Below are 24,327 nucleotides of genomic sequence, written 5' to 3'. Positions count from 1 at the left end.
CAAAATAAACGGATGACACATTCATTTTTTTCAAAAGTATTGAGCAACCAAACTGATTAGGCCTATCTATACTTAGTCTAAGCATAAAATGTTTATGGTCAAACTCAGTCAAGGTTTTGAAGTACCTGGTAGTGAAACTATACTCTAAGTTTTATCCCCTATCGTATCCCAAAGCATCGACCAATCAAATTGCTTATTTCTGCTTACCATAAGCAGAAAATGCTCATCTTCGAACTCCATCGAAGGCACCGACCTAATAAACACCTACACTAAGTTTGAACATTCTAGCTCAATTAGAAAGGGGGCTATTGTGTCCCAAAAAGTGTGACGGAGAGACAGACAGATAGACAAACAGCTAGACCCATTTTAATAGTCCCCTGCTTTCTTCGAAAGGAGAGGGACAAAAAAAAAATCTTTAATTAAAGGTAGACAACTCCATATGAAATGACCAACGAATACGGGCTCAGACTAGTAATTCTCGCCAAAACATTCCGATAAAACCACAAAGAGCCAAACAAGTCTGAATCATGTGATAACAATATTGAAGGCGGCGGTTGAGCATTTTGATTTTTTGCTAGGCCTGATCAAAGGAATATATAGGCAGTGGCTGATTCTAGTAGGCGATTTCCCCAATTCATGACAGTTTACTTCCTTTGCTTTTCGCCAAGAAAACACGAATATTCACCAAAACCTGGCATAAATGTAAATTTAAACATCCTTCATTGATTGATTGATTCCATAAAAATAAACAGGGGGACATGAAAGATACGCACACAAGAGATGGATAGAGAACAAGCTAACCCCCCCCCCCCAAAAAACAAAGCGATTTCTCGAACAATCAGGGGACATAATCAAAGAAGTTATGGTCTGAACTGCGTGAATATCGACATGGACTGAGATATTTGGAATATAAAGATGTATTTTAAGGAGCGGCCATTTTGTCCAACAGTTTCGATCCGATTTTCAAATAATTCAAACTCAACCGTCATTAGGGTGTAACGGTGATAAATTTAAACTTTTTTTAAATCGGATAAAAGTTGTGACCTCTAGAGGGACCACAATCTAAAAACATGACTTTTCGTACAATCAGGCGCCATAATTCAGGAAGTTACGATCCGGTATGCGCAAATATCGATAGAAACCAAGTTATTTTGGGTTATAAACATGCATTTCAAGTTTCATCAAAATCAGATGAAAATTGTGACCTCTAGAGTGTCCACAAGCTAAAAACGTGCTTTTTCGTAGAATCAGGGGTCATAATCCATGAAGTTTCAATCTGATACATGTCAATATCGAAAGGAACCGAGATCTTTTGAAGATAAACCTATATTTCAACAATCTGGTTAAAACACAGATCCTATTTCATTTCGTTTTTATAGTTCAAAATTTCGTTTTACTTGTCTTTACTACACTTGGATCTGGAAGAGTTGTTATTTAACTCGTGTTCTGAATGGTGTCAGGGATAAGCCAATGAAACGGTTAATCAAATATCTGACGTCATAGAGTCATAAGTCGGTCTTTTGACCCCTGACGTGACCTATCGCTATAACTTGTCAGATCTTCATGTAGTGTAGGCCATTGAAAGTATAAAAAAACGAAACGAAATATAGATCACCCTTGTTGGAAGTGGATGTAAAATTCTGGGCACGCACACACGACTCACAGTCCTTAATAATATGTCAAGATGGTGACAAGACAGATTTATATTTAAACTAAAAGCTCGGGTGGACATTACAGCAAAAACACATTTGGTTGTAACAACTAAGAATTGTTCTTCTTGTGCTCCAAAGTTTTGACCAATCAAAATGCTTATCTTTACTCGGCCTGAGCAGAAAATGTTCATCATCTTCCTTAGTGAAGGCATTGATGTAATGAAATGAGTTGCATCACTTTAAATCTGTTAGAATCAAACTGAGCGCATTCCAAAGTTTATCACTCTGCTTAATCTGAGCAGAAATGCCAATTAATAAATCTGAAATCAGTCAAGACATTTACTAAGTTTGAACATTCCACCTCAATTAGAAGGAGTATTATTGTGTCCCAAAAGTGTGAGAGTCAAATGGATGAACCCTTTATAATAGTCACATGTTTTTTTCGAAAAGCAGGGGGGTAAATATGTGAAAACTTCTAAATTAAGTTGCCCTCTTCAACATCTTTATGGGGCTAAACCAGTGATTTTCAACCAGTGTGTCACGAGATCTTCTTAAGTGTGCCGCAAATATTTTGAACCGCACTCTAAGAAAATGCGAAAAAGCCACTTGATTCCAACTGAGTATTCACTGGTGTCTACTGGTACGTTCACAGGTGTGTTTTTCTTTATTTAGTTTGAGTCTTTCTATGATTCTATGACTAGTCTGTGACTACGGTTGTATGCGTCAATGACATGCCATATTTTAATTTTGCAAAATTCAGGTATTTTTCATATATATTAAGCCAGGTGTGCCGCTAATTTTTAATGTGTTCCAAGGTTAAACGATTAATCTGTGCAAGCAACATACAATATTAAAGAAGTCGAAAATGTACAAACTGTGTATATTTGGACTATTCAAACTAATTTATCTATCAAAATTTTGCTTCAAATCCCTCTCAAAATCTATTTTATGCAGCCTCGTTTAATAGAAAAGTCTGCAGTACATAGCAAAGTCTGTAGTACATTTAAGTCTCCCATTCGATCAATAAAACCAAGCACTCCCTAGGTCATTTGAGCAGACAGCAAATGGGCAAGCTGTCAGTTACTGATCCCTTACATGGGTGTTTTTAAGGAAATGCAGTATTTTTTCAGTATGATTGCCATACTGTTATTGGAAAAAACTACTTTTTAAATAAGGACAAGGACTACACTATAATACCATCAGTGTTGGCCCCAAAAATCTAAAAAGAATTCCAAACTTTAAAGCCTAACAACATTTCGATTACTGTGACGTTATTTGGGATGGGAGTACCGCCGAACTAACACATAAACTAGAACTTTTACAACTTGATGCACTCAGGACTATATGCGGTGCTGTGAAAGGTACAAGTCACCATGAAGTGTTATATAAGGAAACTGGATTTATTACACTGCAGGAGAGAAGAAGGCGACATAAATTAATTTTATTCTACAAAATCATAAACCATATTACTCCCGAATACTTATTTCAACTGATACCACCTAATATAAATTCGTATCGCCTCCGAAACCATAGTAACATTCCAACATACTTCTGCAGAACTTCTTTATTTTCTTCTTCTTTTATACCATCTACAATTCGAGAATGGAATCTACTCGATCTTTCTAGAAACTTACCTACATTATCTTCTTTTAAATCTAAACTTGGCTACCTTGATCAAATTATACCTTCATCATACTACTCTGGTAGCAGGAAAAATCAAATTCACCATTCTCGCCTTCGACTCGCTTGCAGTGATTTAAACGGACATCGTTTTCTCAGGCATATTTCTGACACCCCAACATGCGATTGTGGTCACGCCTTTGAAGACTCTGAACATTTTCTTTTAATTTGTCCCTTACGTTCAGATGCACGATCTGCAACAATATCAAAACTTCCAAAACTTTATCAAAATTCTCAAAATTTATTATTCGGAACTGAAGACAGAAACAATTCTGGAGAAATTTTTTCGGCAGTACATAACTTCCTCGACATCTCCCAAAGATTTTGAAAATTCGGTATGTAAATTTATGAAATATAAACATTCTGATTGTGGTTTGTACATATCGTGTATATAGCCATCTTATATTTTAATCCTTTACTTTACTTTACTTTTCATTATATATTTATGTTTGTACTTTTATGGAGAGGGGGTATATAGGCTTTTGCCTGTTCTCCAATCCAGTTTCTGTGAATAAATATTGTTTAGAAAAAAAAAAAACATTTTGGTGACAACAACACATAACAACCCATATTTTAATATTTTTTTTAAGAAAACTTGTATTTATTTTGATGGTGATACTGATACACATAAAAGCACGAATAACAACAGATTTGATTATGGTATGTTTCAGGCTAATAGGAAATAAAACATCATTGTGTGATTAACTCATATGTATATATATATATATATATATCTTATTGATCTAGGAGTTATCACATAATCTGATTTATGTTTGTTACAAATTGGTCAACACCATGGCACATTTCAAAAAAGAAAGTAAAAAAAACTTTTATATTAAAAGCATCTAAAATTCTGTAATTTAATTTCTTGTTGATTTCCTTTGTTTAAAATTCAAATCATTTTTAACAGTTTAATAAAAAAAAAAAAAAAATCTAATTATATAGAACCTAACCCAGTCAACACACAAACAACAAACTAATGGTTTCTGATACACAACCTTGCAAAAGTAGATAATGTGCATTGAATTTGTAAAATAAAAATGACAAAAACTGATTTGTGTTAAAGAAATGTGTTGTCCCATTGCTAATACCAAATTAATATTACAGTGATTTATTGAAATAGGATATGAGACTAAAATAAAAATGTGTAGAATTTGGCGTCAGGACTAGAAGATATTCATTATAGACCATTTTAGTTACTCTTCTGGAAATAGGTCTGGCTGCCTTTAGGATCTGGCTTCATGGTAGCACTACCTGGCTTCCATCCAGCTGGACACACTGAAATATATCAACAACATCATTTATAAATCTAGAAACAATTGTATGAAAAAACAGTATGAAATTTTTACACAATGGCACGCTATCTACAATTCACCGTCAGATATACAAATTCTGTATGAAACCAAAACAAGTTTTGCGGACGTTACTAAAACTGAACTAAACTTATGTTTATAATTTATATTAAGCCATACTTGACACTGTGGGCCAGCAAACATGGATATGACCTTTAAAGCATAAATAATACATTATTGAGGATAAACAACCCACAAATCAGTTTTCACAACATATTTTGTAATTTGTTGTTATTGCTTGTCTATATTCCCCTACACATTTGTGTTATGTTTGTGCTTTCCCTGATGGATAATTACTAATCTGAAACACACTGGATTGATAATACTGAAGCATTTTATTTCAGGTGGTCTGACATTTTGCTTGTCCGGCGTGGTTTCGCCTTCTCAGTGGTGCAGAACAGAGGGCCTGACAAGGACAACTGTCTAGTCCTTTGGATGATATGAAAAACCGAGGTCCCGAGTATACATTGGAATGCACGTAAAAAAGATCCCTTGGCAGTTAGAATTCGATATAAGAGTAGGCAAAAGTGCCGCTGCCTGGGCAAAATTTCCCTCATAGCACACTGTATGGCATATGCCCGTCTTCATCAGCCCAGTATAGGAGCAGAACAGTAGAACGTTAAACCCCATTTCATTTCATTTCTGATATTTTGCATGTGTACATACTGCCTGAGATTCATACAAGGGGCATAACTCTAGTAAACATGTATATTAGGAATCGGACTACATAATTGTGTTACTAATATTATAATTGAACATTACAATTTGTTACTGTACTTCCTTGAAAACAATGAGGATTCTCTTTGAAATGTCCTCTAAATAAATCAGTAATTGTTCTTCCATAAGTATGTATTATAGTTTATTACTCTACTTGTTACTAAATGTTTTGTAATACTAATAGTGAGTAAATTGCAGCTAGATATAGTGATTCTAATCGGAGCATGGAGAAGCTAATGCTAAGATTTCTGTTTGTAATAAGACAATTTCACAACATTAACACAGAACAAGGGTTATTACAATTTCTTTTTCACTGCAAAACTACACACATTTTTCACACTCACAGTTCAATTAATTTTAAAGTTAGGGAAGGCAGCTAAAAATAAATTTTCTGCCAACATTGAAAGTATGGTTAATTTTTATTAAAAAGTAGACATTTATAAATTACCTTCACCATGTTTATCAGTAAATTGGAAAGCCTGTACCAATCGTAATGTTTCATCTACTGATCTACCTACAGGTAGATCATTTATAGTAATCTGACGTAGATTGCCTTTATCATCAATGATAAATAATCCTCTGGAAAATAATAATACACACATCAAATTGATGCAGAACATTTACAGTTTATACAAATGTAATACACAGCTATTAATTTTAATTTTCTTGTCCAATATTTCTTTATTTGCTCAGCTTGCTGTGAATGGCTTTGCCAATGCTTTTGTTCCTGTTTATCAATACAATTGATCATCTCTAAAGATTAAAGCAATGTAATGGTACCTGAAGGCCACACCATCATCTTCTTTCAAACATCCATACTGTTTGGCTATTGCATTGGTCTTGTCAGCTAATAATGGAATTTTCATTTGACCCAAACCACCTTGTTTTCTAGGAGTATTTACCCTGTAACATTTCAATATCAAGCACAATTCAAATATATATTTTGTTGTTTCTAATTCACAACAATTAACTCCTTTCTACAAGACAGGAAATTTCCTTTTTACAGACCAAATTTCATTTTAATCTGAAATAGTTTTAAAATAATATACTGCATTATGTTTCATGTAATTGAAATGGTCTGTTTGGTTGCGCTTTATGTGAAGTGAATTTCTTGGAGATACCTTTAGATGGATAGTGAACAAAACTGAACAAAATTGCAATCAAATTTACTTCCCATGACAACTGTTAACATCTATACGACCCTTGAGATTATCTCCCATGCCAACTGTTTACATCTATAGATATGGTCCTTGAGATTACCTCCCATGACAATTGTTAACATCTATATATAAAACCCCTGAGATTATCTCCCATGACAATTGTTAACATCTATATATAAAACCTCCCATGACAACTGGTAACATCTATACGACCCCTGAGATTACCTCCCGTGAGACTGGTAACATATGACCCCTGAGATTAACTTCCATGACAACTGGTAACATCTATATGACCCCTGAGATTACCTCCCATGACAACTAGTAACATCTATATCTGGGTAACATTTATATGGAGAGGAGGCTGTCAAATATAAAATACAGAACCAGATCTATTTTACAGTTCTCATAATAATCTATTGTAATTGTTTAGCATACATCATAATGCTACATATCAATCTGAAAACAATACTAATTACAACTGCAATTCAGTAATGTCGGGTTTCACCAGTGCCACATTACCCTTGGAAACGTAATAAAATCGACGCAGAATTAGCCAATAAATCCAGCAATATAAATTCCATTTATAGAACGAAGATGCGACACAATGACACCACTTCCATTATCAACAAAATATTTAAATTGGATTATTACCACTTTGCTTGTCCTTTGTGTGACCGAAAATTGGTTAAAATTTTAACAAATTTAACCCTTTATAAAGCCTTATTAAAATGCAAAAAAATCTTAAAAAGTGATCCTGACAAAATTGGTTATTTCTTGGCAAGGGAAGATGTTAGAAACACTCTTTTCATATCTATATAATCGTAATAATTAATACTACGTAGAGAGAGAGAAATGGGGTTTAACGTCCACCCGACACAAACTAGGTCATTTCGAACTAACATATGGTTCAATTTTATTTCTATAATTCGCTTGCGCTTAGGAGTCTTTACCAGTGGGAGGAAAACGGAGGACCCGGAGAAAACCCACGAGGTTGGACAGGCGACCCTACTTCTTGTCACGTACAACCGCGGATTCGAAACCACGCCAGTTGACTCAATGACAGACTTAATGATACAGCGTGCACGTGCTAACCACTAAGCCATCCAACCCCCCTTCATACTACGTGTCCATTGAAATAAACATCATATAATCATATTTGAATAATGAATATCACCTACTTCAAATATTTGTTTTGGGGGGCTAAAAATACAGTTTTTGCCAAAATAACATTACTTCCGGTTATAATGAAAATCTTAAATTAGTTTTATGAAATTGGACATGGCATTAGGCATCATATGTTGAACATTGTATGAAAATCGAATAATAATTGACATTCTTATGGACCAACAAGCCAACAGTGAGGCTGATGTCCCCTGCCAAAATCCCAAAATAAATAGATAACACATTAATTAATAGCACATTTATTTTTTTCAAAAGTATCAAGCAATCAAAGCATCAACCAATGATATTGCTTAGCTCTGCTTAGCTTTAGCTCGAAATGTTAATCATTGAACTCAGTCAAGACATTCACCTAATGAACATCTACATCAAGTTTAAACATTCTACCGCAATTAAAGATGGGTTCCCAGAAAAGTATTCATCGGGTGGTTATTTCCAATAAAAGTATGGTAATTTTGGTATACATTGTATATGGAAAGTAGAGATATCCAATCTTACTAGAAAAATACTGGATTCCCCGAAAAACACTCATGGAGCGTATACAGGACAAAAATGTAAGGGTTCCCCTAATCAACAGCCTGACGATTAGGAATTTCTGCACGCGTGATGTCAAAGGTCACACGCGAACATTGAGCACTTGATGTACAAGTTGATAAACTTTATGAAGAGTTAGACGTACAACACTTTCTGAGATAAAAATGACGGAAAAAGACGCGGGTAGTGGATAATCTGAGAATTTAATTAGGATTCAATATTTGTAATAAATAGTAAGCGATTAAAGACAACATCGTCTTATGTATGAATTCACCTCTGACTTCCAAGAGAGGTAAGTCACGTGACATAAACATGACCTGGTTTGATCGAATTTTTATAGCAGGACATTCCTTCACAATTACAATGTTTGAGAAGGATTTGAAGCAAAGTTATGACAAATTAATTAGTTTGAATATGTTTTTAGTCCATATATACCATTAAATCACCCAGTTTGTACGCGGGAACCCATCTTTAAAAGTAGAGTTGTTATGTTGCAAAGTCTTGACCAATCAAATTGCTTATTGCTCCTTAGTCTAAGCAGAAAATTCTCATCATCAAACTTAGTCAAGGTAATTATATAATGAATCCATACTCAGCGTTTCATTAATCTCACTCAGGGTTTCATTTTTTTTCCGGCATTTTTTCATTTTAATTTATTAGCCACATATTTTCTCCGCCAAAAAAAGGAACAAATATCTATTCTATTACATATTTTCAGTATTTTTTTTATTTCTTTTACATAAGTACATACAATATACATATGATATTACAATTTACAATATTCTTCTCTGCTTTGCAGAAGCCCATTTTTTTAAAGCTTTTTCAACATCTGGGTTAACCACTTTTCCATTACTTAGTAACATTAAATTACACAGTGTATTTGTTTTTGTTTTTTAATGAAAATCTATATCTGAAAATTTCCATTCATCCTTAAAAGATCTACCTTTTCAGAATGCGCTTAATCAAAAGTTGATAATCGAGACTATGTTTTTTATTGTACCGACTTTAGTAATGATGATCGAGGCTAGGCCTAAAATTCAAAAGCTAATATCTCGGTTCAGAGTGGAGCAATTTGACTGAAATTTCCAGCATATTCTATTCACGTATCTAATTTTAACTATTATAGTGAGAACTGCCAGTTCTTTATCTAATCTCCCACAATGCCCCTTTAAGATTTTTCTTTTTCAAAATTTTTACCTGTCGCGAACTTTTGAGGTAGACTACATGCAGACCTATTGTAGAAGTTAATATCGCTTCAACATTCAAGGATGTAATAATATTAGAAGGACGAGAGTTGATGTCAGTATCATCTGTAGACTTGGAGCATTTTGGTGGTGACATACTAAATAAAATCTGACATTCTTCTATCGGACGTTGATGAAGGCTGTTCAATTTTTCGCTATGACCCATGGCATTTGATTTGATGACAACTGACTTTCGACAACCCAAAGAATATATACGCAATTATAAACTGTAACAACAAACCTGGCTTCATTTATTAACGATACGGGCAACAGGGGTAAGAAAAAGATAAAACAGAAGTCATAATTCAATAATCCCAAATAAATCGAACGAGTATTATTCATAGTGTCTGTCATTTTGAACATATAGAAACTGTCAAAAAAGCCACCGATTCGTATTTAAGACAGATAATTAAATTTGTTGTCTCTTAATTAGTTTATTACTACTCTTACTGGAAATATACAAATCAACACTAATCCGAGATTGATTTCTATTATTGGCACCTAATTGATTGATAACTGACTCAGCCAAGCACAACAGACTGTAACGTGTATGTACGGCGTGGAAATCAAAGCTTTGTGGCAAGAAAAATTTATTGCCACGGCTACTAAAAAAGAATCGCCATACAGGAAAAAGTTATCGCCAAAAATTTCGCCAGATTGAATATTTTATCGCCAAAATTATATTTTTATCGCAATTGGCGGCAATGGCGATCGACAGCGTGGCGCTGCTCTCACTTAATTGAAACTAAAGTTATTGTGCCCCAAAGCATCAACCAATCAGATTGCTTATCTCTGCTTACCGAAAGCAGACAATGTTCAGCATCAAACTCCATCAAGGCATTCAACTAATGAACCCCTACACCAAGTTTGAACATTCTAGCTCGATTAGAAGGAGAGTTATTGTGTTCCAAAGTCCCAACCAATCAAACTGCTTATCGCTCCGCTTACCCTCAGCAGAAAATGTTCATCATCAAACTTAATTAAGGTATTGATGTAATAAAGCTATACACCAAGTATCCCTACTCTCACTTAATTAGAACTAAAGTTATCGTGTCCCAAAGCATCAACCAATCAAATTGCTTATCTCTGCTTACCCTAAGCAGAAAATGCTCATCTTCGACCTCCATCAATGGCGCAAATACAAATCCGAAATTGAAAAAACTGAGCGCGATATATTTTGCGCCTTTAGCATGAGCAATCATCTTGATCTATCAAATTTGTAAAGATAGGTTGCCAGGCAACGAAACATACGCCCACAGCAGCTAAGTCGTCCGAGCAGTCAACAAGAGTTGTCGCATATTTTTTCTATTGTCGGTAATCAAGCATTTATAATACACTAATTCATTAAGTAATTATCCCCAAATCATCAGACATTGTTTGGCTTTTAGTTCTGCCCCATAACGTTTAGTATACGAAACATTTAATATCATGGATTTAGCTGTTCAAGTTATCAAAATTCATTGAAAATCAATATACTTGTTCGTCCCAAGACCTTAAACTCTATTTATCAATCTAAAGTCAATCGGATGATAACTTTGGTCTCTAGAGCATCCACAAGATTTTTCAAAGTAATCAAGGGCTGTAATTATCGGATATCGTTGAAAATCAATAGGCTTCTTCGTCTCATGACCTTAAACACTGTGTATGAATTTAAAGTCAATCGGATATTAACTTTAGCCTCAAGACCGTTCACAAGATTTTCCAAAGTGATCAAGGGCCATAACTCTGGCAGAAATTATCAAAAATTGGTGAAAATCAATAGGCTTCTCCATCTCATGACCTTAAACACTGTGTATAAATTTAAAGTCAATCGCATATTAACTTTAGCCTCAAGAGCATCCAGCAGATTTTCCAAAGTGATCAAGGACCAAAACTCTGGCAGTAATTATCGGAAATCATTGAAAATCAATAGGCTTCTTCGTCTCATGACCTTAAACAGTGTATAAATCTAAAGTCAATCGGATATTAACTTTAGCCTCTAGATTGTCCACAAGATATTTCAAAGTGATCAAGGGCCATAACTATTAAGGGCCATAATTATCAAAAATTGGTGAAAATCAATAGGCTTCTCCATCTCCTGACCTTAAACACTGTGTATAAATTTAAAGTCAATCGCATATTAACTTTAGCCTCTAGAGAGTCCACAAGATATTTCAAAGTGATCAAGGGCCAAAACTCTGGCAGTAATTATCGGAAATTGGTGAAAATCAATAGGAATCTTCGTTTCATGACCTTAAAGTTAAATCTAAAGTCAATCAGATATTAACTTAAGCCTCTTGAGCACCGGACCAACCGACGGGGGCGACAACAATATACGACCAAATTTCAATGTGGACGTATAAAAAATGGATAATTGAGACGTTTTTTTTATCGCGTACCGACTTTAGTAATGATGATCGAGGCTGGGCCTAAAATTCCATCATTAAATTCTCGGTCCAGAGTGAATCGATTTTCAGCAAATTCCCTTTACATTATCTAGATTTTAACTATCATAGTGAGAACTGCCAGTTCTTTACTTAACCTCCCATAATGTATCTTAATAATATCTAATAATTCCCTAATTATCTAAAAGGCTTAATCCTGTCTACATCACTATCTACTATTACCAAATTAACACTACATTATGACATTTAATGCATTGATAATGAATTGGTCCCCATGGCACCATTAGGAAAGCTATTAAGTCCAATTATCTTACATTCCTGTTTTAGATATTACTAATTAATTGTTATTAGCAAAAGTAATCAAAACATATATCATAATTATCAAATTAAAGTACCAGTGTCTACATGCATTTATAAAACTAGTAGTTCAGGAGCGTTTTTAGATAAACAAAGTATGGATAACCACAAGAGCTACTTGAATAATTGAACATCTGATCTGCTGCTGACAAGGACCAATCAAAGATGGAAGTACTGAGATACTCTTCCTGATGCTATTTAGCTGTTTTGGGACATGGCTGGCTATGATAATTTACACAGACCAAAGATATGACAAGATGTTGCAAATTTAACTAGATATGTACCACTTGATAACAAACATAGTAAGGAATATTATGAAATAATCTATGGATTTAGGCAACTAAAGAATTCGCTTACCATGCTAAATGAGAATAAACACTGTCTGTAGAACAGGCTAGGACCTCACAGTTAATATTACGGAATTCCTCTACTCTGTCACTGAAGGCAATAATTTCTGTTGGACAAACAAATGTGCTGGAAAAGAGAAGTATGAGAAGAAACTATTACTGGTATATTCTTTCGTCCTCAAGAAAATTAACTAGAATTGTCAAGCATAACATTTTCCTACATAATTGTTTGACAAACTAAAAATAGTACTGGGCAAATATTTTGACATATTTTTTAAAGCCTCTTATAATACTTCAATAATGCTTCAAAAAAACAAAAAAGAAATTGTTATTAACAGTGGAACATAATAAATCATTGCCAACTATGCAAAACAAATTTTATTAAATGAATTACATGTATTCAAATAGACAGCTCAATGTTTAATTGACCCATATTTCACAAAAGCAACCCATAAATCCAACACTATTTCAAGAACAAATTCCGTATATAAAATTCAAATAGTCTGACCATTACAAGAGCTACTAACCAGCAGACAAGTGTGACAACAATATGAGTCATTCCATTGGCCAGACAAAATATGTATCAATAATTTACTCGAATTTCAGATATCTAATTTTGACCTCTCTAGTGTAGATATATACAGCTCAAATTTGGTAGTCTTAAAGAACTTTTTGTGTAGATTACGAATCTGCAATCAGATTACAGGTGAGTGGTAGGGTTCGCAAGATGCTACCTCGCCATGAAACTGAAAAACATTTGGTGTAAATGTATATTTTCTGGATTTTGTAGTGCTCCAGGAGCTACAAGGTAATAGATATAGACCAAAATTTTAGCCTATCCAGAGATTGCTGGTAGTACTAAATAAATACGAAACATGAAAACGCATCAGTTTTCACTAGATTCCCAGAAAATTGGCCTTGAATATGGTTTCAGACACAAATTTTCAAAAATTGCCTTGTATTTTCGAGCTGAAAGAACCCGGTAGATAAGCTGAAACTTGGTGTAATTATAGTTTGCACTAATGTGTCCAACATGTGTTAAAGCCATTCTTGTCCCATGCCATCTCGATATTTTTTCGATTTTTTCAAAATCTGTGTTTTGGGTCAATTATCATATTTTCGAGCCAACTGAACCCGATAGATGAGCATCTAAAAATCTGAAACTTGGTGGAATTATTAGTTTGTACTTATGTCTCTAACATATGTTAAAAGTTTTTAACTTAAAACCATTCTTGTCCCATGCCATCTCAAAATTTTTTCGATTTTTTCAAAATTTGTGTTTTGGGTCATTGCATGTCAGTTATCACCCAATGAGTTAAACCGCACCCCCTTTGATTTTGCTGAAATTTGGTTTATATGGTTATTACTATTAGGGCTGAAAAAGCTTATATTCCAAATTTTAGCTTGATCTGTCTATCAGGTCATGAGATACGGTCCACCCAATTTTGGGAATTTCGGCCAAAATGGGCGTGGCTACCATTATTCAAATGACCATAACCCAGTAACCAATAGGTCAAAATTATTTTTGACATTCAGGTGTGTTTTAAGGATTGAAGACCTTTTGACCTTGTAGACCATGTGACCTTGAGATGAACTTTTATGAAAAATCTAGCTCAACTTGTTTTCTTCACAATGTCAAACAATTGGAGGTATAAAATCTTTTATAAGCATGTAAAATCAAGTTACATATTCGCATCTGAGGCTGAAAATCAGTGTTTTTGCACTTGAAGCACAGAAACCTGCCGCAGACTTTCCTAAAGATAGATAACTATGATTCAAACAGCAAGTCATCCTCATTCCTATTCCAGCAATTTTGACCTATTGGTTACTGGGATATGGTCAGTTGAATAATGGCGGCCACACCCATTTAGGCCAAAATCCCCAAAATTGGGTGGACCGTATCTCAGGAACCGTTAGTCGGATCAAGCTAAAATTTGGAATATCAGCCTTTTCAGCCCCTATAAGCATAATGTAAACCAATGGTTTAACTCATTTGGTGATAATTGACATGTAATGACCCAAAACACAGATTTTGAAAAAATCGAAAAAATATCAAGATGGCATGGGACAAGAATGGCTTTAACATTTGTTGGAGACATTAGTACAAACTATAATTACACCCAGTTTTAGAATTTTAGGTGCTGATCTACCAGGTTCTTTCGGCTCGAAAATATGAGGCAATTCTCAAAAATTTGTGTCTGAAACCATATTCGAGGTCCATTTTCTGGAAATCTAGTGAAGACTGATGCATTCTCATATGTCTCTTATGTAGTTCTACCGACAATCTCTGGATAGGCCAAAATTTGGGTCTATATCTATTACTTTGTAGCGTCTGGAGCACTACAAAATCCAGAAAATATACAATTACACCAAATGTTTTTCGGGTTTCATGGCCAAGCAGCATGCAAACCCTATTACTCACCTGTAATCTGATTGCAGATTCGTACTCTACATAAAATGTTCTTTAGAAGACTACCAAATTTGACTTGTATAACTTCACTAGAAAGGTAATGAGAGCATCGCTATCGCTGCAATATATGTCCACATTCCTGCTTTGATTCAGATGGTACTTTTTAAAATAAAGTGGGTGTGACACAACCCCTGGGGGTCGGGACATGCACCTAAATAAATAGTTGCTATTCTTACGGAGACAGAGAGAAATGGGGTTTAAAGTCCACTCGACACAAACTAGGTCATTTCGGGAGGAACATATGGTTTAATTTTATTTCAATATTTCGCTTGCGCGTAGGGGTCTTTAGCAGTGGGAGGAAACCAGAGGACCCGGAGAAACCCACAAGGTTGGACAGGCGACCCTGCTCCTTGTCACGTTCGTACAATAGTATCATCCTTAGGATGCAAAGTTTCAAAAGGATCTATAAAGAATTGCGGCCTTTGCTTTAGGTGACACAAAGACACAAAAATTGGGCGTAGCTCTGTCCAGGGGGTTAGGCATGCACCAAAAATAATAGAGGTCATCCTTACGGTAAGTATGAAAACTTTTCAAGATGATCCATTTAGAATAGCGGCCTGTAGGCGACACACAGACACACAAAGAGAAAATGGGCGTGGCTCTGACCCTAGGGGTTGGACATGCACCACAAACAAAACAGATGATCCTTAGAGTATAAGGTATAAGCATCCAAAGTTTCAAGATAATCTATTAAGAACTGCGCCCAGGAGGTGAGAAACAACCAAATACAAAAAGATGGGCGTAGCTCTGCCCCTGGGGCATAGCTCTGTCCAGGGGGTCGGGCATGCACCAAAAATAATAGAGGTCATCCTTAGGGTATAAGAAGTAAGTATGAAAAGTTTTCAAGACAATCCATTAAGAAAAGCGGTCTGTAGGCTACACGCAGACACACAAAGAGAAAATGGGCGTGGCTCTGACCCCGGGGGCTGGACATGTACCACAAACATAAGGGTTGATCCTTAGGGTATAAGGCATAAGTATCCAAAGTTTCAAGATAATCCATTAAGAACTGCGGCCTGTAGGTGACAAACAACCAAATACAAAAGATGGGAGTGGCTCTGCCCCTGGGGTTTGAGCATGCACCAAAAACAATAGGGGTCATCCTTATGGTATAAGGAATAAGTATGCAAAGTTTCAAGACAATCGATAAAGAATTGTGCCCTGTAGGCAACCCACAGATACATACAGAGACAGAGGCGACGGCATAATACATCCACATTATGAATGTGGATGTATAACCAGCGGTTGCCAGGCAGGATACGCCCACATTTTGCAAGAGATGGATAGAGAACATGCTAAAATCAAACGCAATTTTTTGTACAATCAGGGGCAATAATCGAGAAAGTTATGGCCTGAAATGTGCAAATATCAAAATGGATGGAGATCTTTGGGATATAAAGATATGTTTAAGTTTTATCAAAATCTGATAAAAAATTGTGACCTCTAGAGAGTCCACAACCTTCATATGTGACCCCCCATGGTATACTTATTCGTAGTGAGGAAATTTTAAAAATTGAGTTAATGTTATTTTCACATTCTCCAACTCATTACCTTCAATTTGATGTATAGTTTGTTTGAAATGGGCAAAATTTGACTGAGCTCTGTCCATTCGAAGCTACCCAACTCACAAAATTAAGTTTTGAGAAAAAGCAAGTCCAAGATTTGGTATGTTCCAAAACAAAATCCCATAGCAACCAGGCCATTTATTTGCTGTTTTGTCATTGAATATATCTTTCTTTAGGTTTTCAGGGGTGCTGAAGATGAAAATCGAAGTAAAAATTTGATCCGACGATTTCCGCCATTTATTTGCTATTTTGTCGTTTAATATTTTTATTTAGGATTTCAAGGGTGCTGACGACGAAAATCATAGTAAATGCACTCCTTTCAGGACGAAACATCCATAATACATACGGCATATTCACATGATAGTGTTAATTATACTGAAGAATAATCTATATATTAGTAGTCTGTTTTGTATATTATAACGTTGGTGAGATTAACAGTTAATCTCATCAATTAATTAGCACCCTAGTGCCAGCTAGTGGTCAGGAGATTAAGATTGTTGATTGGATAATCATCAAAGAAGCCGCCATTGCTGTACGCATGTTCATTTAACACGTGAATTAAAATAAGATTTTGCGTGTATGATAGGTCTATTATTATTTTCAGGTACCGTATTAGGCCGCGGTTAATTGTCAGTTTCTCATGACCTGAGTTTGTAAAATATATATGCTACATGCGGTAATTATTAATTACTGAGATGAAATATTTATTTTTTAGTTTAATGCGGTTTCTATTTCAGCAATAACTAATGTCAGTTACTTGGTCGGTGGAAACCCAACCCAACGGTAACCAGTGTCTGCGATTTCTTCACATTTATTAAATATTTATAGATTAAAATATATGTTGCACAATATCCGGGCACATCGGAAGACTTGATCATAATAAATCCGTTTAAATTATTAGTGATATGCTTCTAAGTTAACGGTTTGTTAATTCATTCATTCTTGGCATTTCATTTCTTTATCCTTCCCTACTTTGACAGTTTACGAAATGAACTGTTCCAAATTGGTTGATGATTTGTTCTGACATAAATAATTAAAAGTATACACTTGGAATTTTAAATACAAAATAAGTTAGATTATTTAACAAGTTAGTCAAAGAATTTACTACACACGTGGTTGCTTCTCTAGCAGTGAGCGAAGATAGTACCACTGCCATGGAAATAGCCCGTATGTTAATTGTCGTCAACATTGAACACATCTTCGGCAAGAGGCATCATGATAATATAAATACTGTTATTATTTTGTCTAACTTAATCAAACTGATTACATTTATTTGTATCTCTGTATCTTTTTGAGACTGTTTATATAGTGTTGTTAATAAAATACCGTGAAGGGCGCGAAGCAGTGTCAACCAGTCGGTATCTCATGATCGAGACTATCTCATGGCGGCAGTTCTTGGACCGTTGCTAGTCAGTAAATGAAATAATTTAGCAGGAACTAAAGACATTTATATCTTTCTGTGAATTTTATTACAAATGACAAGTGCCTTATAGGGTATATATATGTGGTCTTTGGTGAATGTTGTAGCTACCATTCCTTGGTATGGATGACAGACATGATACGGCTTTATCACTTCCGTTTTGCGGATGGACTCACATTCACATTCTAGCCTACTTTTAAGTACCTTACTTATCACCTACGGTGTCATATTCTGCGATAAATAGTGGATTTTAATGCGTCAATTCATTGTTCATATTTAAAGGCAAACAAATATAGTTTTGGACCTCACTAAATTTGACCAAATAATTATAGAAGTGCATAATTATTACGGATGAAAACAGACATGCGGGCGGGTCATGAGAAACAAACAATTAATTAACCGCGGCCTAACGGTATCAAAATATGAGTCCCTATAGAAATGTCATCTTTCATAGTCAAGGAATACTTGCGTTCACTTTCGTGCATTCTGGCTTTGATGTAATTAAACAATGGCAGACTCGAGAATCGTCGCAATTCGGCTGGTTGGTCTAATTTTTTCGACCCATGGTGATAAGAGAATTTTAAACAATAATATCCAAGATGCATTCCTTACTTTGCATGCCGTACGTATGAAGAAGCGACAGTAAAGTGAATTCATCTATCAATAAAATTCTCTTCGAAAAGAAAATTATTGGTCATTTTTTTTATTTCCATTTAAGGCCTATAAATTATTTTTTTAAAGATGATATGAGATATCAGATAATCACTACTTGGATTAATTATTCGAAGTAAATAAGGAGTTGTCGACGGCTTTATCATTGACCCGTGACAGTTGATTAGTATTACTCAATGACACCCACCCACATGTCAATTAATTTACATAATCAGCCCCGTATACGATCAGAATTCATTTTTTTCTGCCACTTTTGAGAGTGAATCGCATGTAGGTATCCAAAAACATTATTGCCAAAACCAAATATTTATCGCCTGCTCGAGTCAGCCATGTAACCATAATGCTTTTCACTCGGTGTCTGGGCCAATCAGCAAACGAGTTGTGTAGACAGCACAGCAACAAGCGGAGGTGGTTTATATTTTTTAGGGTTTTAAAACTCGATTGTATCCGTTCAAAATCAATTCATCGACACTAATTTGATCATATTTGTAAACTAGAGATTCTCCGCTTCACAACGATGCCAATTATTATGCAAGAGGAATGGCTGGTCGTCCCACAGCGAGCGAAGAAAATAACTAATTTCGCCGAGAATTTTAACAAATAGGACAGATTTAAGAATACGGTACTCTTACAAAACGTTCAAATAAAGGTGTTCTAAAATCTTTTATTGCTATTTTGATCTTTTGAGTCGATAGATAGTATATTTATAGACTCATTTTGTGAAAATCTCAATTTCGATCAAAATCAATATTTTCACTTATTTTGTCTCTAGTCCAAAATTAGATTTTGCGTATTCCGACTCACTTTGATATAAGCGGTCACATATTACACTTCTACGCAATTTGCGTACAAAGAGCGGCCATTTTGTCGGCAGTTTCATTTTGATTTTCCCGAAATTCGAATTCAACCTTCATCTGGAATGGTGATGTATTTAAACGGTTTTTAAAATCGGAAAAAAATTGTGACCTCTAGAGAATCCACAAGCTAAAAATGCAATTTTTCGAACAATCAGGGGCCATAATCCAGGACATTAAGTTTGGGTATCCGCGATTATCAAAAGGAACCAAGAACTTAGTGTGTAATGGTGATATATTCACACTTTTTTAAATCGGATAAAAATTGTGACCTCTACTAAGGCTGGGAATCGATATGAAATTTCAATATCGATATGAAATTTCAATATCGATTATCGGCAAGAATTTGTCAGCGATTATCGATAATAATCGATTACCATTTTTCCGGAAAAATCCGAACTTTACCGACCTGTTATTTGTGTTGGTCGACACAGGCTACCACTATTTTGTTGTATTTGTTCTTCAACAGTCATGTTTAATAATAGTATTGTATAATAAAAATATTCCAAAACATCTTCAGTCTTTATTACTGTTTATTTAAACACATTATATTTATTAATATTATTATACAATCTGTCAATACTCAATCGTAATAAAAAAACAAACGAAAGTAAATTGAAGTTATTTATCTTCATTACTAGAGTTTATGATGGTAGATAACTGTTACATTTATTAGGTTACATTAGTCGGTTCCGTAAAAACCAAAACAATTCCATGACTCGCTTTTTGCCTTTCCCGGGAAGTCAAAAACGTGTTTTGTATGGGCTGTATCTGACATGATTTAGTAATATTACTAATAAAAGCTGAGTTGATCATTAATAATACAATTAGTTTTATCGTGAAAGCAGACGATTTCTCTACAAATCAATCAAGAGCAAAGAAGGGAGATAATTCTAATTTTACTATATATCACGTGCGATTGTCAATGTTCACAAAGTGCATGACCTATTTTAGTTTTGAACTAGTAATAACAACAAAAACAACAAAAATATTAAAATAATGTATTTAATCTTAAAGTTTAGTTTTTTTACAATAATATATATTTAAAATGTGCCCGTTTGTAAGCAGAGGGGGAAAATAGTTGTTGTGTTGACGTTGTGTATTCATTCATCCGTCTGCTAATGCCAGACTACGGCAAGTTCAGTCATGTGAAAGTGACCGTAACTTGCCGTCAGAAGGTAAATATACTGATAATCGATATTTGAATTTCAATATCGATTATCGTATCGCTAAATAACTTCTACCGATTATATCGATATTTTTGCACAGCCTTAACCTCTACAGGGACCATAAGCTAAAAACGTACGTATGAGGAGCGGCCATTTTATCCGGCAGTTTTGGTCCGATTTTCATGAAATTCAAACTCAGACAAAATTACGGTGTAACAGTGATATATTCGTACTTTTTTTTAAATCGAATAATAGGATATAGGGTCCACAAGCTAAAAATATTATTTTTCGTACAATCAGGGGCCATAATTCAGGAATTTATGGTCCGATATGCGAAATCGGATAAAAATTGCGACATCTACAGCTAAAAACTTGATTTTTCATACAATCAGGGGCCATAATCCATGAAGTTACAGTTCGATACATGCCAATATCGAAAGGAACAGAGATCTTAGGGTGATAAACCTATATTTCAAGTTTGATTGAAATTGGATAAAAATTGCGACCTGCAGAGTGTTCACAAACAATTGTGGCTGGACGGACGGAGGTGACGACAATATATACGTCCACATGATATCTGAAACTCAAGTAAATTATTGATAGATATTTTGTTTCGAAAACTTTTCGGTAACCCATGAAACTCAAATGCCTAACAGTTTCTAGTTTTTACATGTACAATAACATTTATTTTTTCCCAAGATTTCTGAAAATTGACCCACTTGACATGGAATGACCCATATACCCTATATGAAATATTTGAATATCAAAATCTGCCAAGAAGCTGTCCAGTAGATTTTAGAGAGTTCATAAGAAATTCAGGATAAATATCGGACAAAGGTTACAACAACATATACATTTCTAGATCAGTCACATTACTTGGTCACTGATCAACCAGATTGAGATTTTAATAGAAGAACATGATTATTGTTTACTTACAAATCTAATGGATAAAAGAAGATTACAACATATTTCCCTCTGTAAGATGATAATTTTACTTCTTTAAATTCACCATCAACAACAGCCTGAGTGGTAAATTCAGGAGCTGGTTTTGTAAGTTTCAGTTCACTGAGAGACATTTTTGATTTCTGAAATTAAAAAAACAAAGATTTATAAAATGTTTTCATTGCTCATTAAAGGTTTTATAGCATTTGTATATTACATCATTGACCGTACACAGATTTTTGTCAAAAATTTATATTATTTTTATATAACTGCACTGACAGTAAATAACTTATCTCCGGTACATGAAGTAGTGTTCAACCAGTGTTATGCGGATAAGAACGTCCCACCAGAAGCACTAGTGGTATTAATGGTCGCAGTCATCTTCTATGTTCCAGTTGTTGTTGTTTGTATTTCGAGGAGAGCCGAAAAAAGCTCCCCTCAATCAACAAATTAGTGTATGGGAAATGGTTCTGAAGATCAATAACTGCATATAATGGGGTCATTCCTGGTTTCATAAATGATAATAAACCAAACCCCCAATGACTTTGTAATGGAGAGCGATTTTCAATTTTGAGGGGAGGGAAAAAAAACTCCCCTCGGTCGAAATTCAGGAGAGCGGCAGGCGATCGAGAGTGATCGTTCGCCTTAAAAAAACAAGGACTGATGTTTATATACCCACATAACATTGACTGAACACTGTCAAATAGAAAATGAAAGAGAACAGCAAGCTGGGGGTCATAAAATGCCTGGATGATTTTCTTATTTTTTTTTTTTTTAAATTTTGTCTCATTTGATAAGAAATAGTGAAATTTTATTATTATAATATTTTTCCATTCTATGTTAATTCTATGAGAAATGACAAAATTTTATGAAAATATGTTCTTATATTGTACGGTCCCTGTAGTACAGTACATGTACATATGTAGGCCTTAGAGCAGATTTAGCACTTCAGGAGATTTTATCGCAAAAAAAAAATATTTTGATCTGCCGTGACTTGACCATACAGTTGTATTGATTACAAGTCATAGTAGTATACACATTGGTTATATTGTATTGATTACAAGTCACAGTAGTATACACATTGGTTTTATTGTATTGATTACAAGTCACAGTAGTATACACATTGGTTCTCAAGAAGTTCAATGGCTTGTCACTAAAAGTAGGTCAATAAATGTAGGCCATTGTTTGAATTTTTATAATTAAGTGAGTCTACCATAAATTCATTTTAATGTTCTTTTTTAAAATGAGAATGACATGCAATTTATATATTAATACAGTATTAATACAATATTTCCTGTGTAGCTACAATTAGGGACAATGTATTTGTTTGCCCTACATGTACACCCACTCCACTGACAGAAAAGAACTAATTTTACCTAGATAATAAATTACTATTACTACTACATTTAAAGGGACATTATGGGAAATTAAATAAAGAGTTGACAGTTCTCACTATAAACCAGCGGCTGCCAGACTGGATACGACCACATTTTGCAAGAGATGGATAGTGAACATGATAAAAACAAACATGATTTTTTGTACAATCAGGGGCAATAATCCAGAAAGTTATGGTCTGAAATGTGAAAATATCAAAAAGGAGTGAGTTCTTTGGGATATAAAGATATGTTTTAAGTTTCATCACAATCGGATAAAAATTGTGACCTCTAGAGGGTCCACCCACAACCTTTGTATTACATACTTTTACACAATTTGCGTACAAATAGCGGCCATTTTGTTGGGCAGTTTCATTTCAATTTTTCTGAAATTTGAATTCAACCTTCATTATGGTGGAATGGTGAAATATTTAAATGGTTTTTAAAATTGGTAAATAATTGTGACCTCTAGAGAATCTGCAAGCAAAAACTTGATTTTTTTGTACAATCAAGGGCCACAATTCAGGAAGTTACAATCCGATATGTGTGAAGATCGACAGGAACAAAGATCTTTGGGTTATAAACATGTATTTTGATATACCAGATGTTTACACTATTGCGTACGAGGGGCGGCCATTTTGTCCATTAGTTTTGGTCCAATTTTCACTAAATTCAAACTCAACCAAAATTACAGTGTAACAGTGATATTTCGAATGTTTTTTTTTAAATCAGATAATAATTGTGACCTCTAGTGGGACCACAAGCTAAAAATGTGATTTTTCGTATAAGGAAGGACCATAATTCTGGAAGTTACGATCCGATATGCGCGAATATCGAAAGAATATTATAAACATGCATTTCAAGTTTCATCAAAATAGGGTGAAAATTCTCAACTCGAGCATGTCCACAAGCTAAAAACGTGATTTTTCGTAGAATCAAGGGCCATAATCCATGAAGTTATGGTTTTGCTGATACATGCCAACATCGAAAGGAACCGAGATCTTTGGGATTTAAAGTTTCGTCAAGATCAGATAAAAATTGTGACCTGTTGAGTTGTCCACAAACAAATTGGTGACAGCATGATATGTCCACATGAAAAGGTGGGTGTATAAAAATAGATAAGGTAAATAGAATATGCTGAAAATTTCAGTCAAATTGCTCCACTCTGAACGGGGACATTAGCTTTTGAATTTTAGGCTAGCCTTGATCATCATTACTTAAGTCAGTATGATAAAAGATAGGTTGTCAGGCAACGA

The 24,327-nt window shown here is 34.6% G+C and overlaps 1 protein-coding gene across 2 annotated transcripts in view; it reads right to left on the bottom strand.

Moving 5' to 3' along the window:
* Positions 1 to 3,891: 3,891 nt before the first annotated feature.
* The window catches only part of LOC126819235 (peroxiredoxin-2), a 29,576-nt gene continuing 9,140 nt past the window's right edge, over positions 3,892 to 24,327 (bottom strand). For both annotated transcript variants that reach the window (XM_050547173.2, XM_050547172.2), the window contains exons 2-6: positions 21,693 to 21,841; positions 12,617 to 12,733; positions 6,182 to 6,304; positions 5,850 to 5,980; positions 3,892 to 4,610 (exon numbers count right to left, since the gene is read on the bottom strand). In XM_050547173.2, coding sequence (XP_050403130.1) covers positions 4,525 to 4,610; positions 5,850 to 5,980; positions 6,182 to 6,304; positions 12,617 to 12,733; positions 21,693 to 21,832 — 597 coding nt within the window. In that variant the 5' untranslated portion in view covers positions 21,833 to 21,841 and the 3' untranslated portion in view covers positions 3,892 to 4,524. The remainder of the gene's footprint in view (positions 4,611 to 5,849; positions 5,981 to 6,181; positions 6,305 to 12,616; positions 12,734 to 21,692; positions 21,842 to 24,327) is intronic.

This window comes from Patella vulgata, chromosome 4 (genome assembly GCF_932274485.2).
Source record: "Patella vulgata chromosome 4, xgPatVulg1.2, whole genome shotgun sequence".
NCBI lineage: Eukaryota > Metazoa > Mollusca > Gastropoda > Patellidae > Patella > Patella vulgata.
The sequence above is the reverse complement of the archived record's forward strand: the minus strand, read 5'-3'. Positions and strand labels throughout refer to the sequence as shown.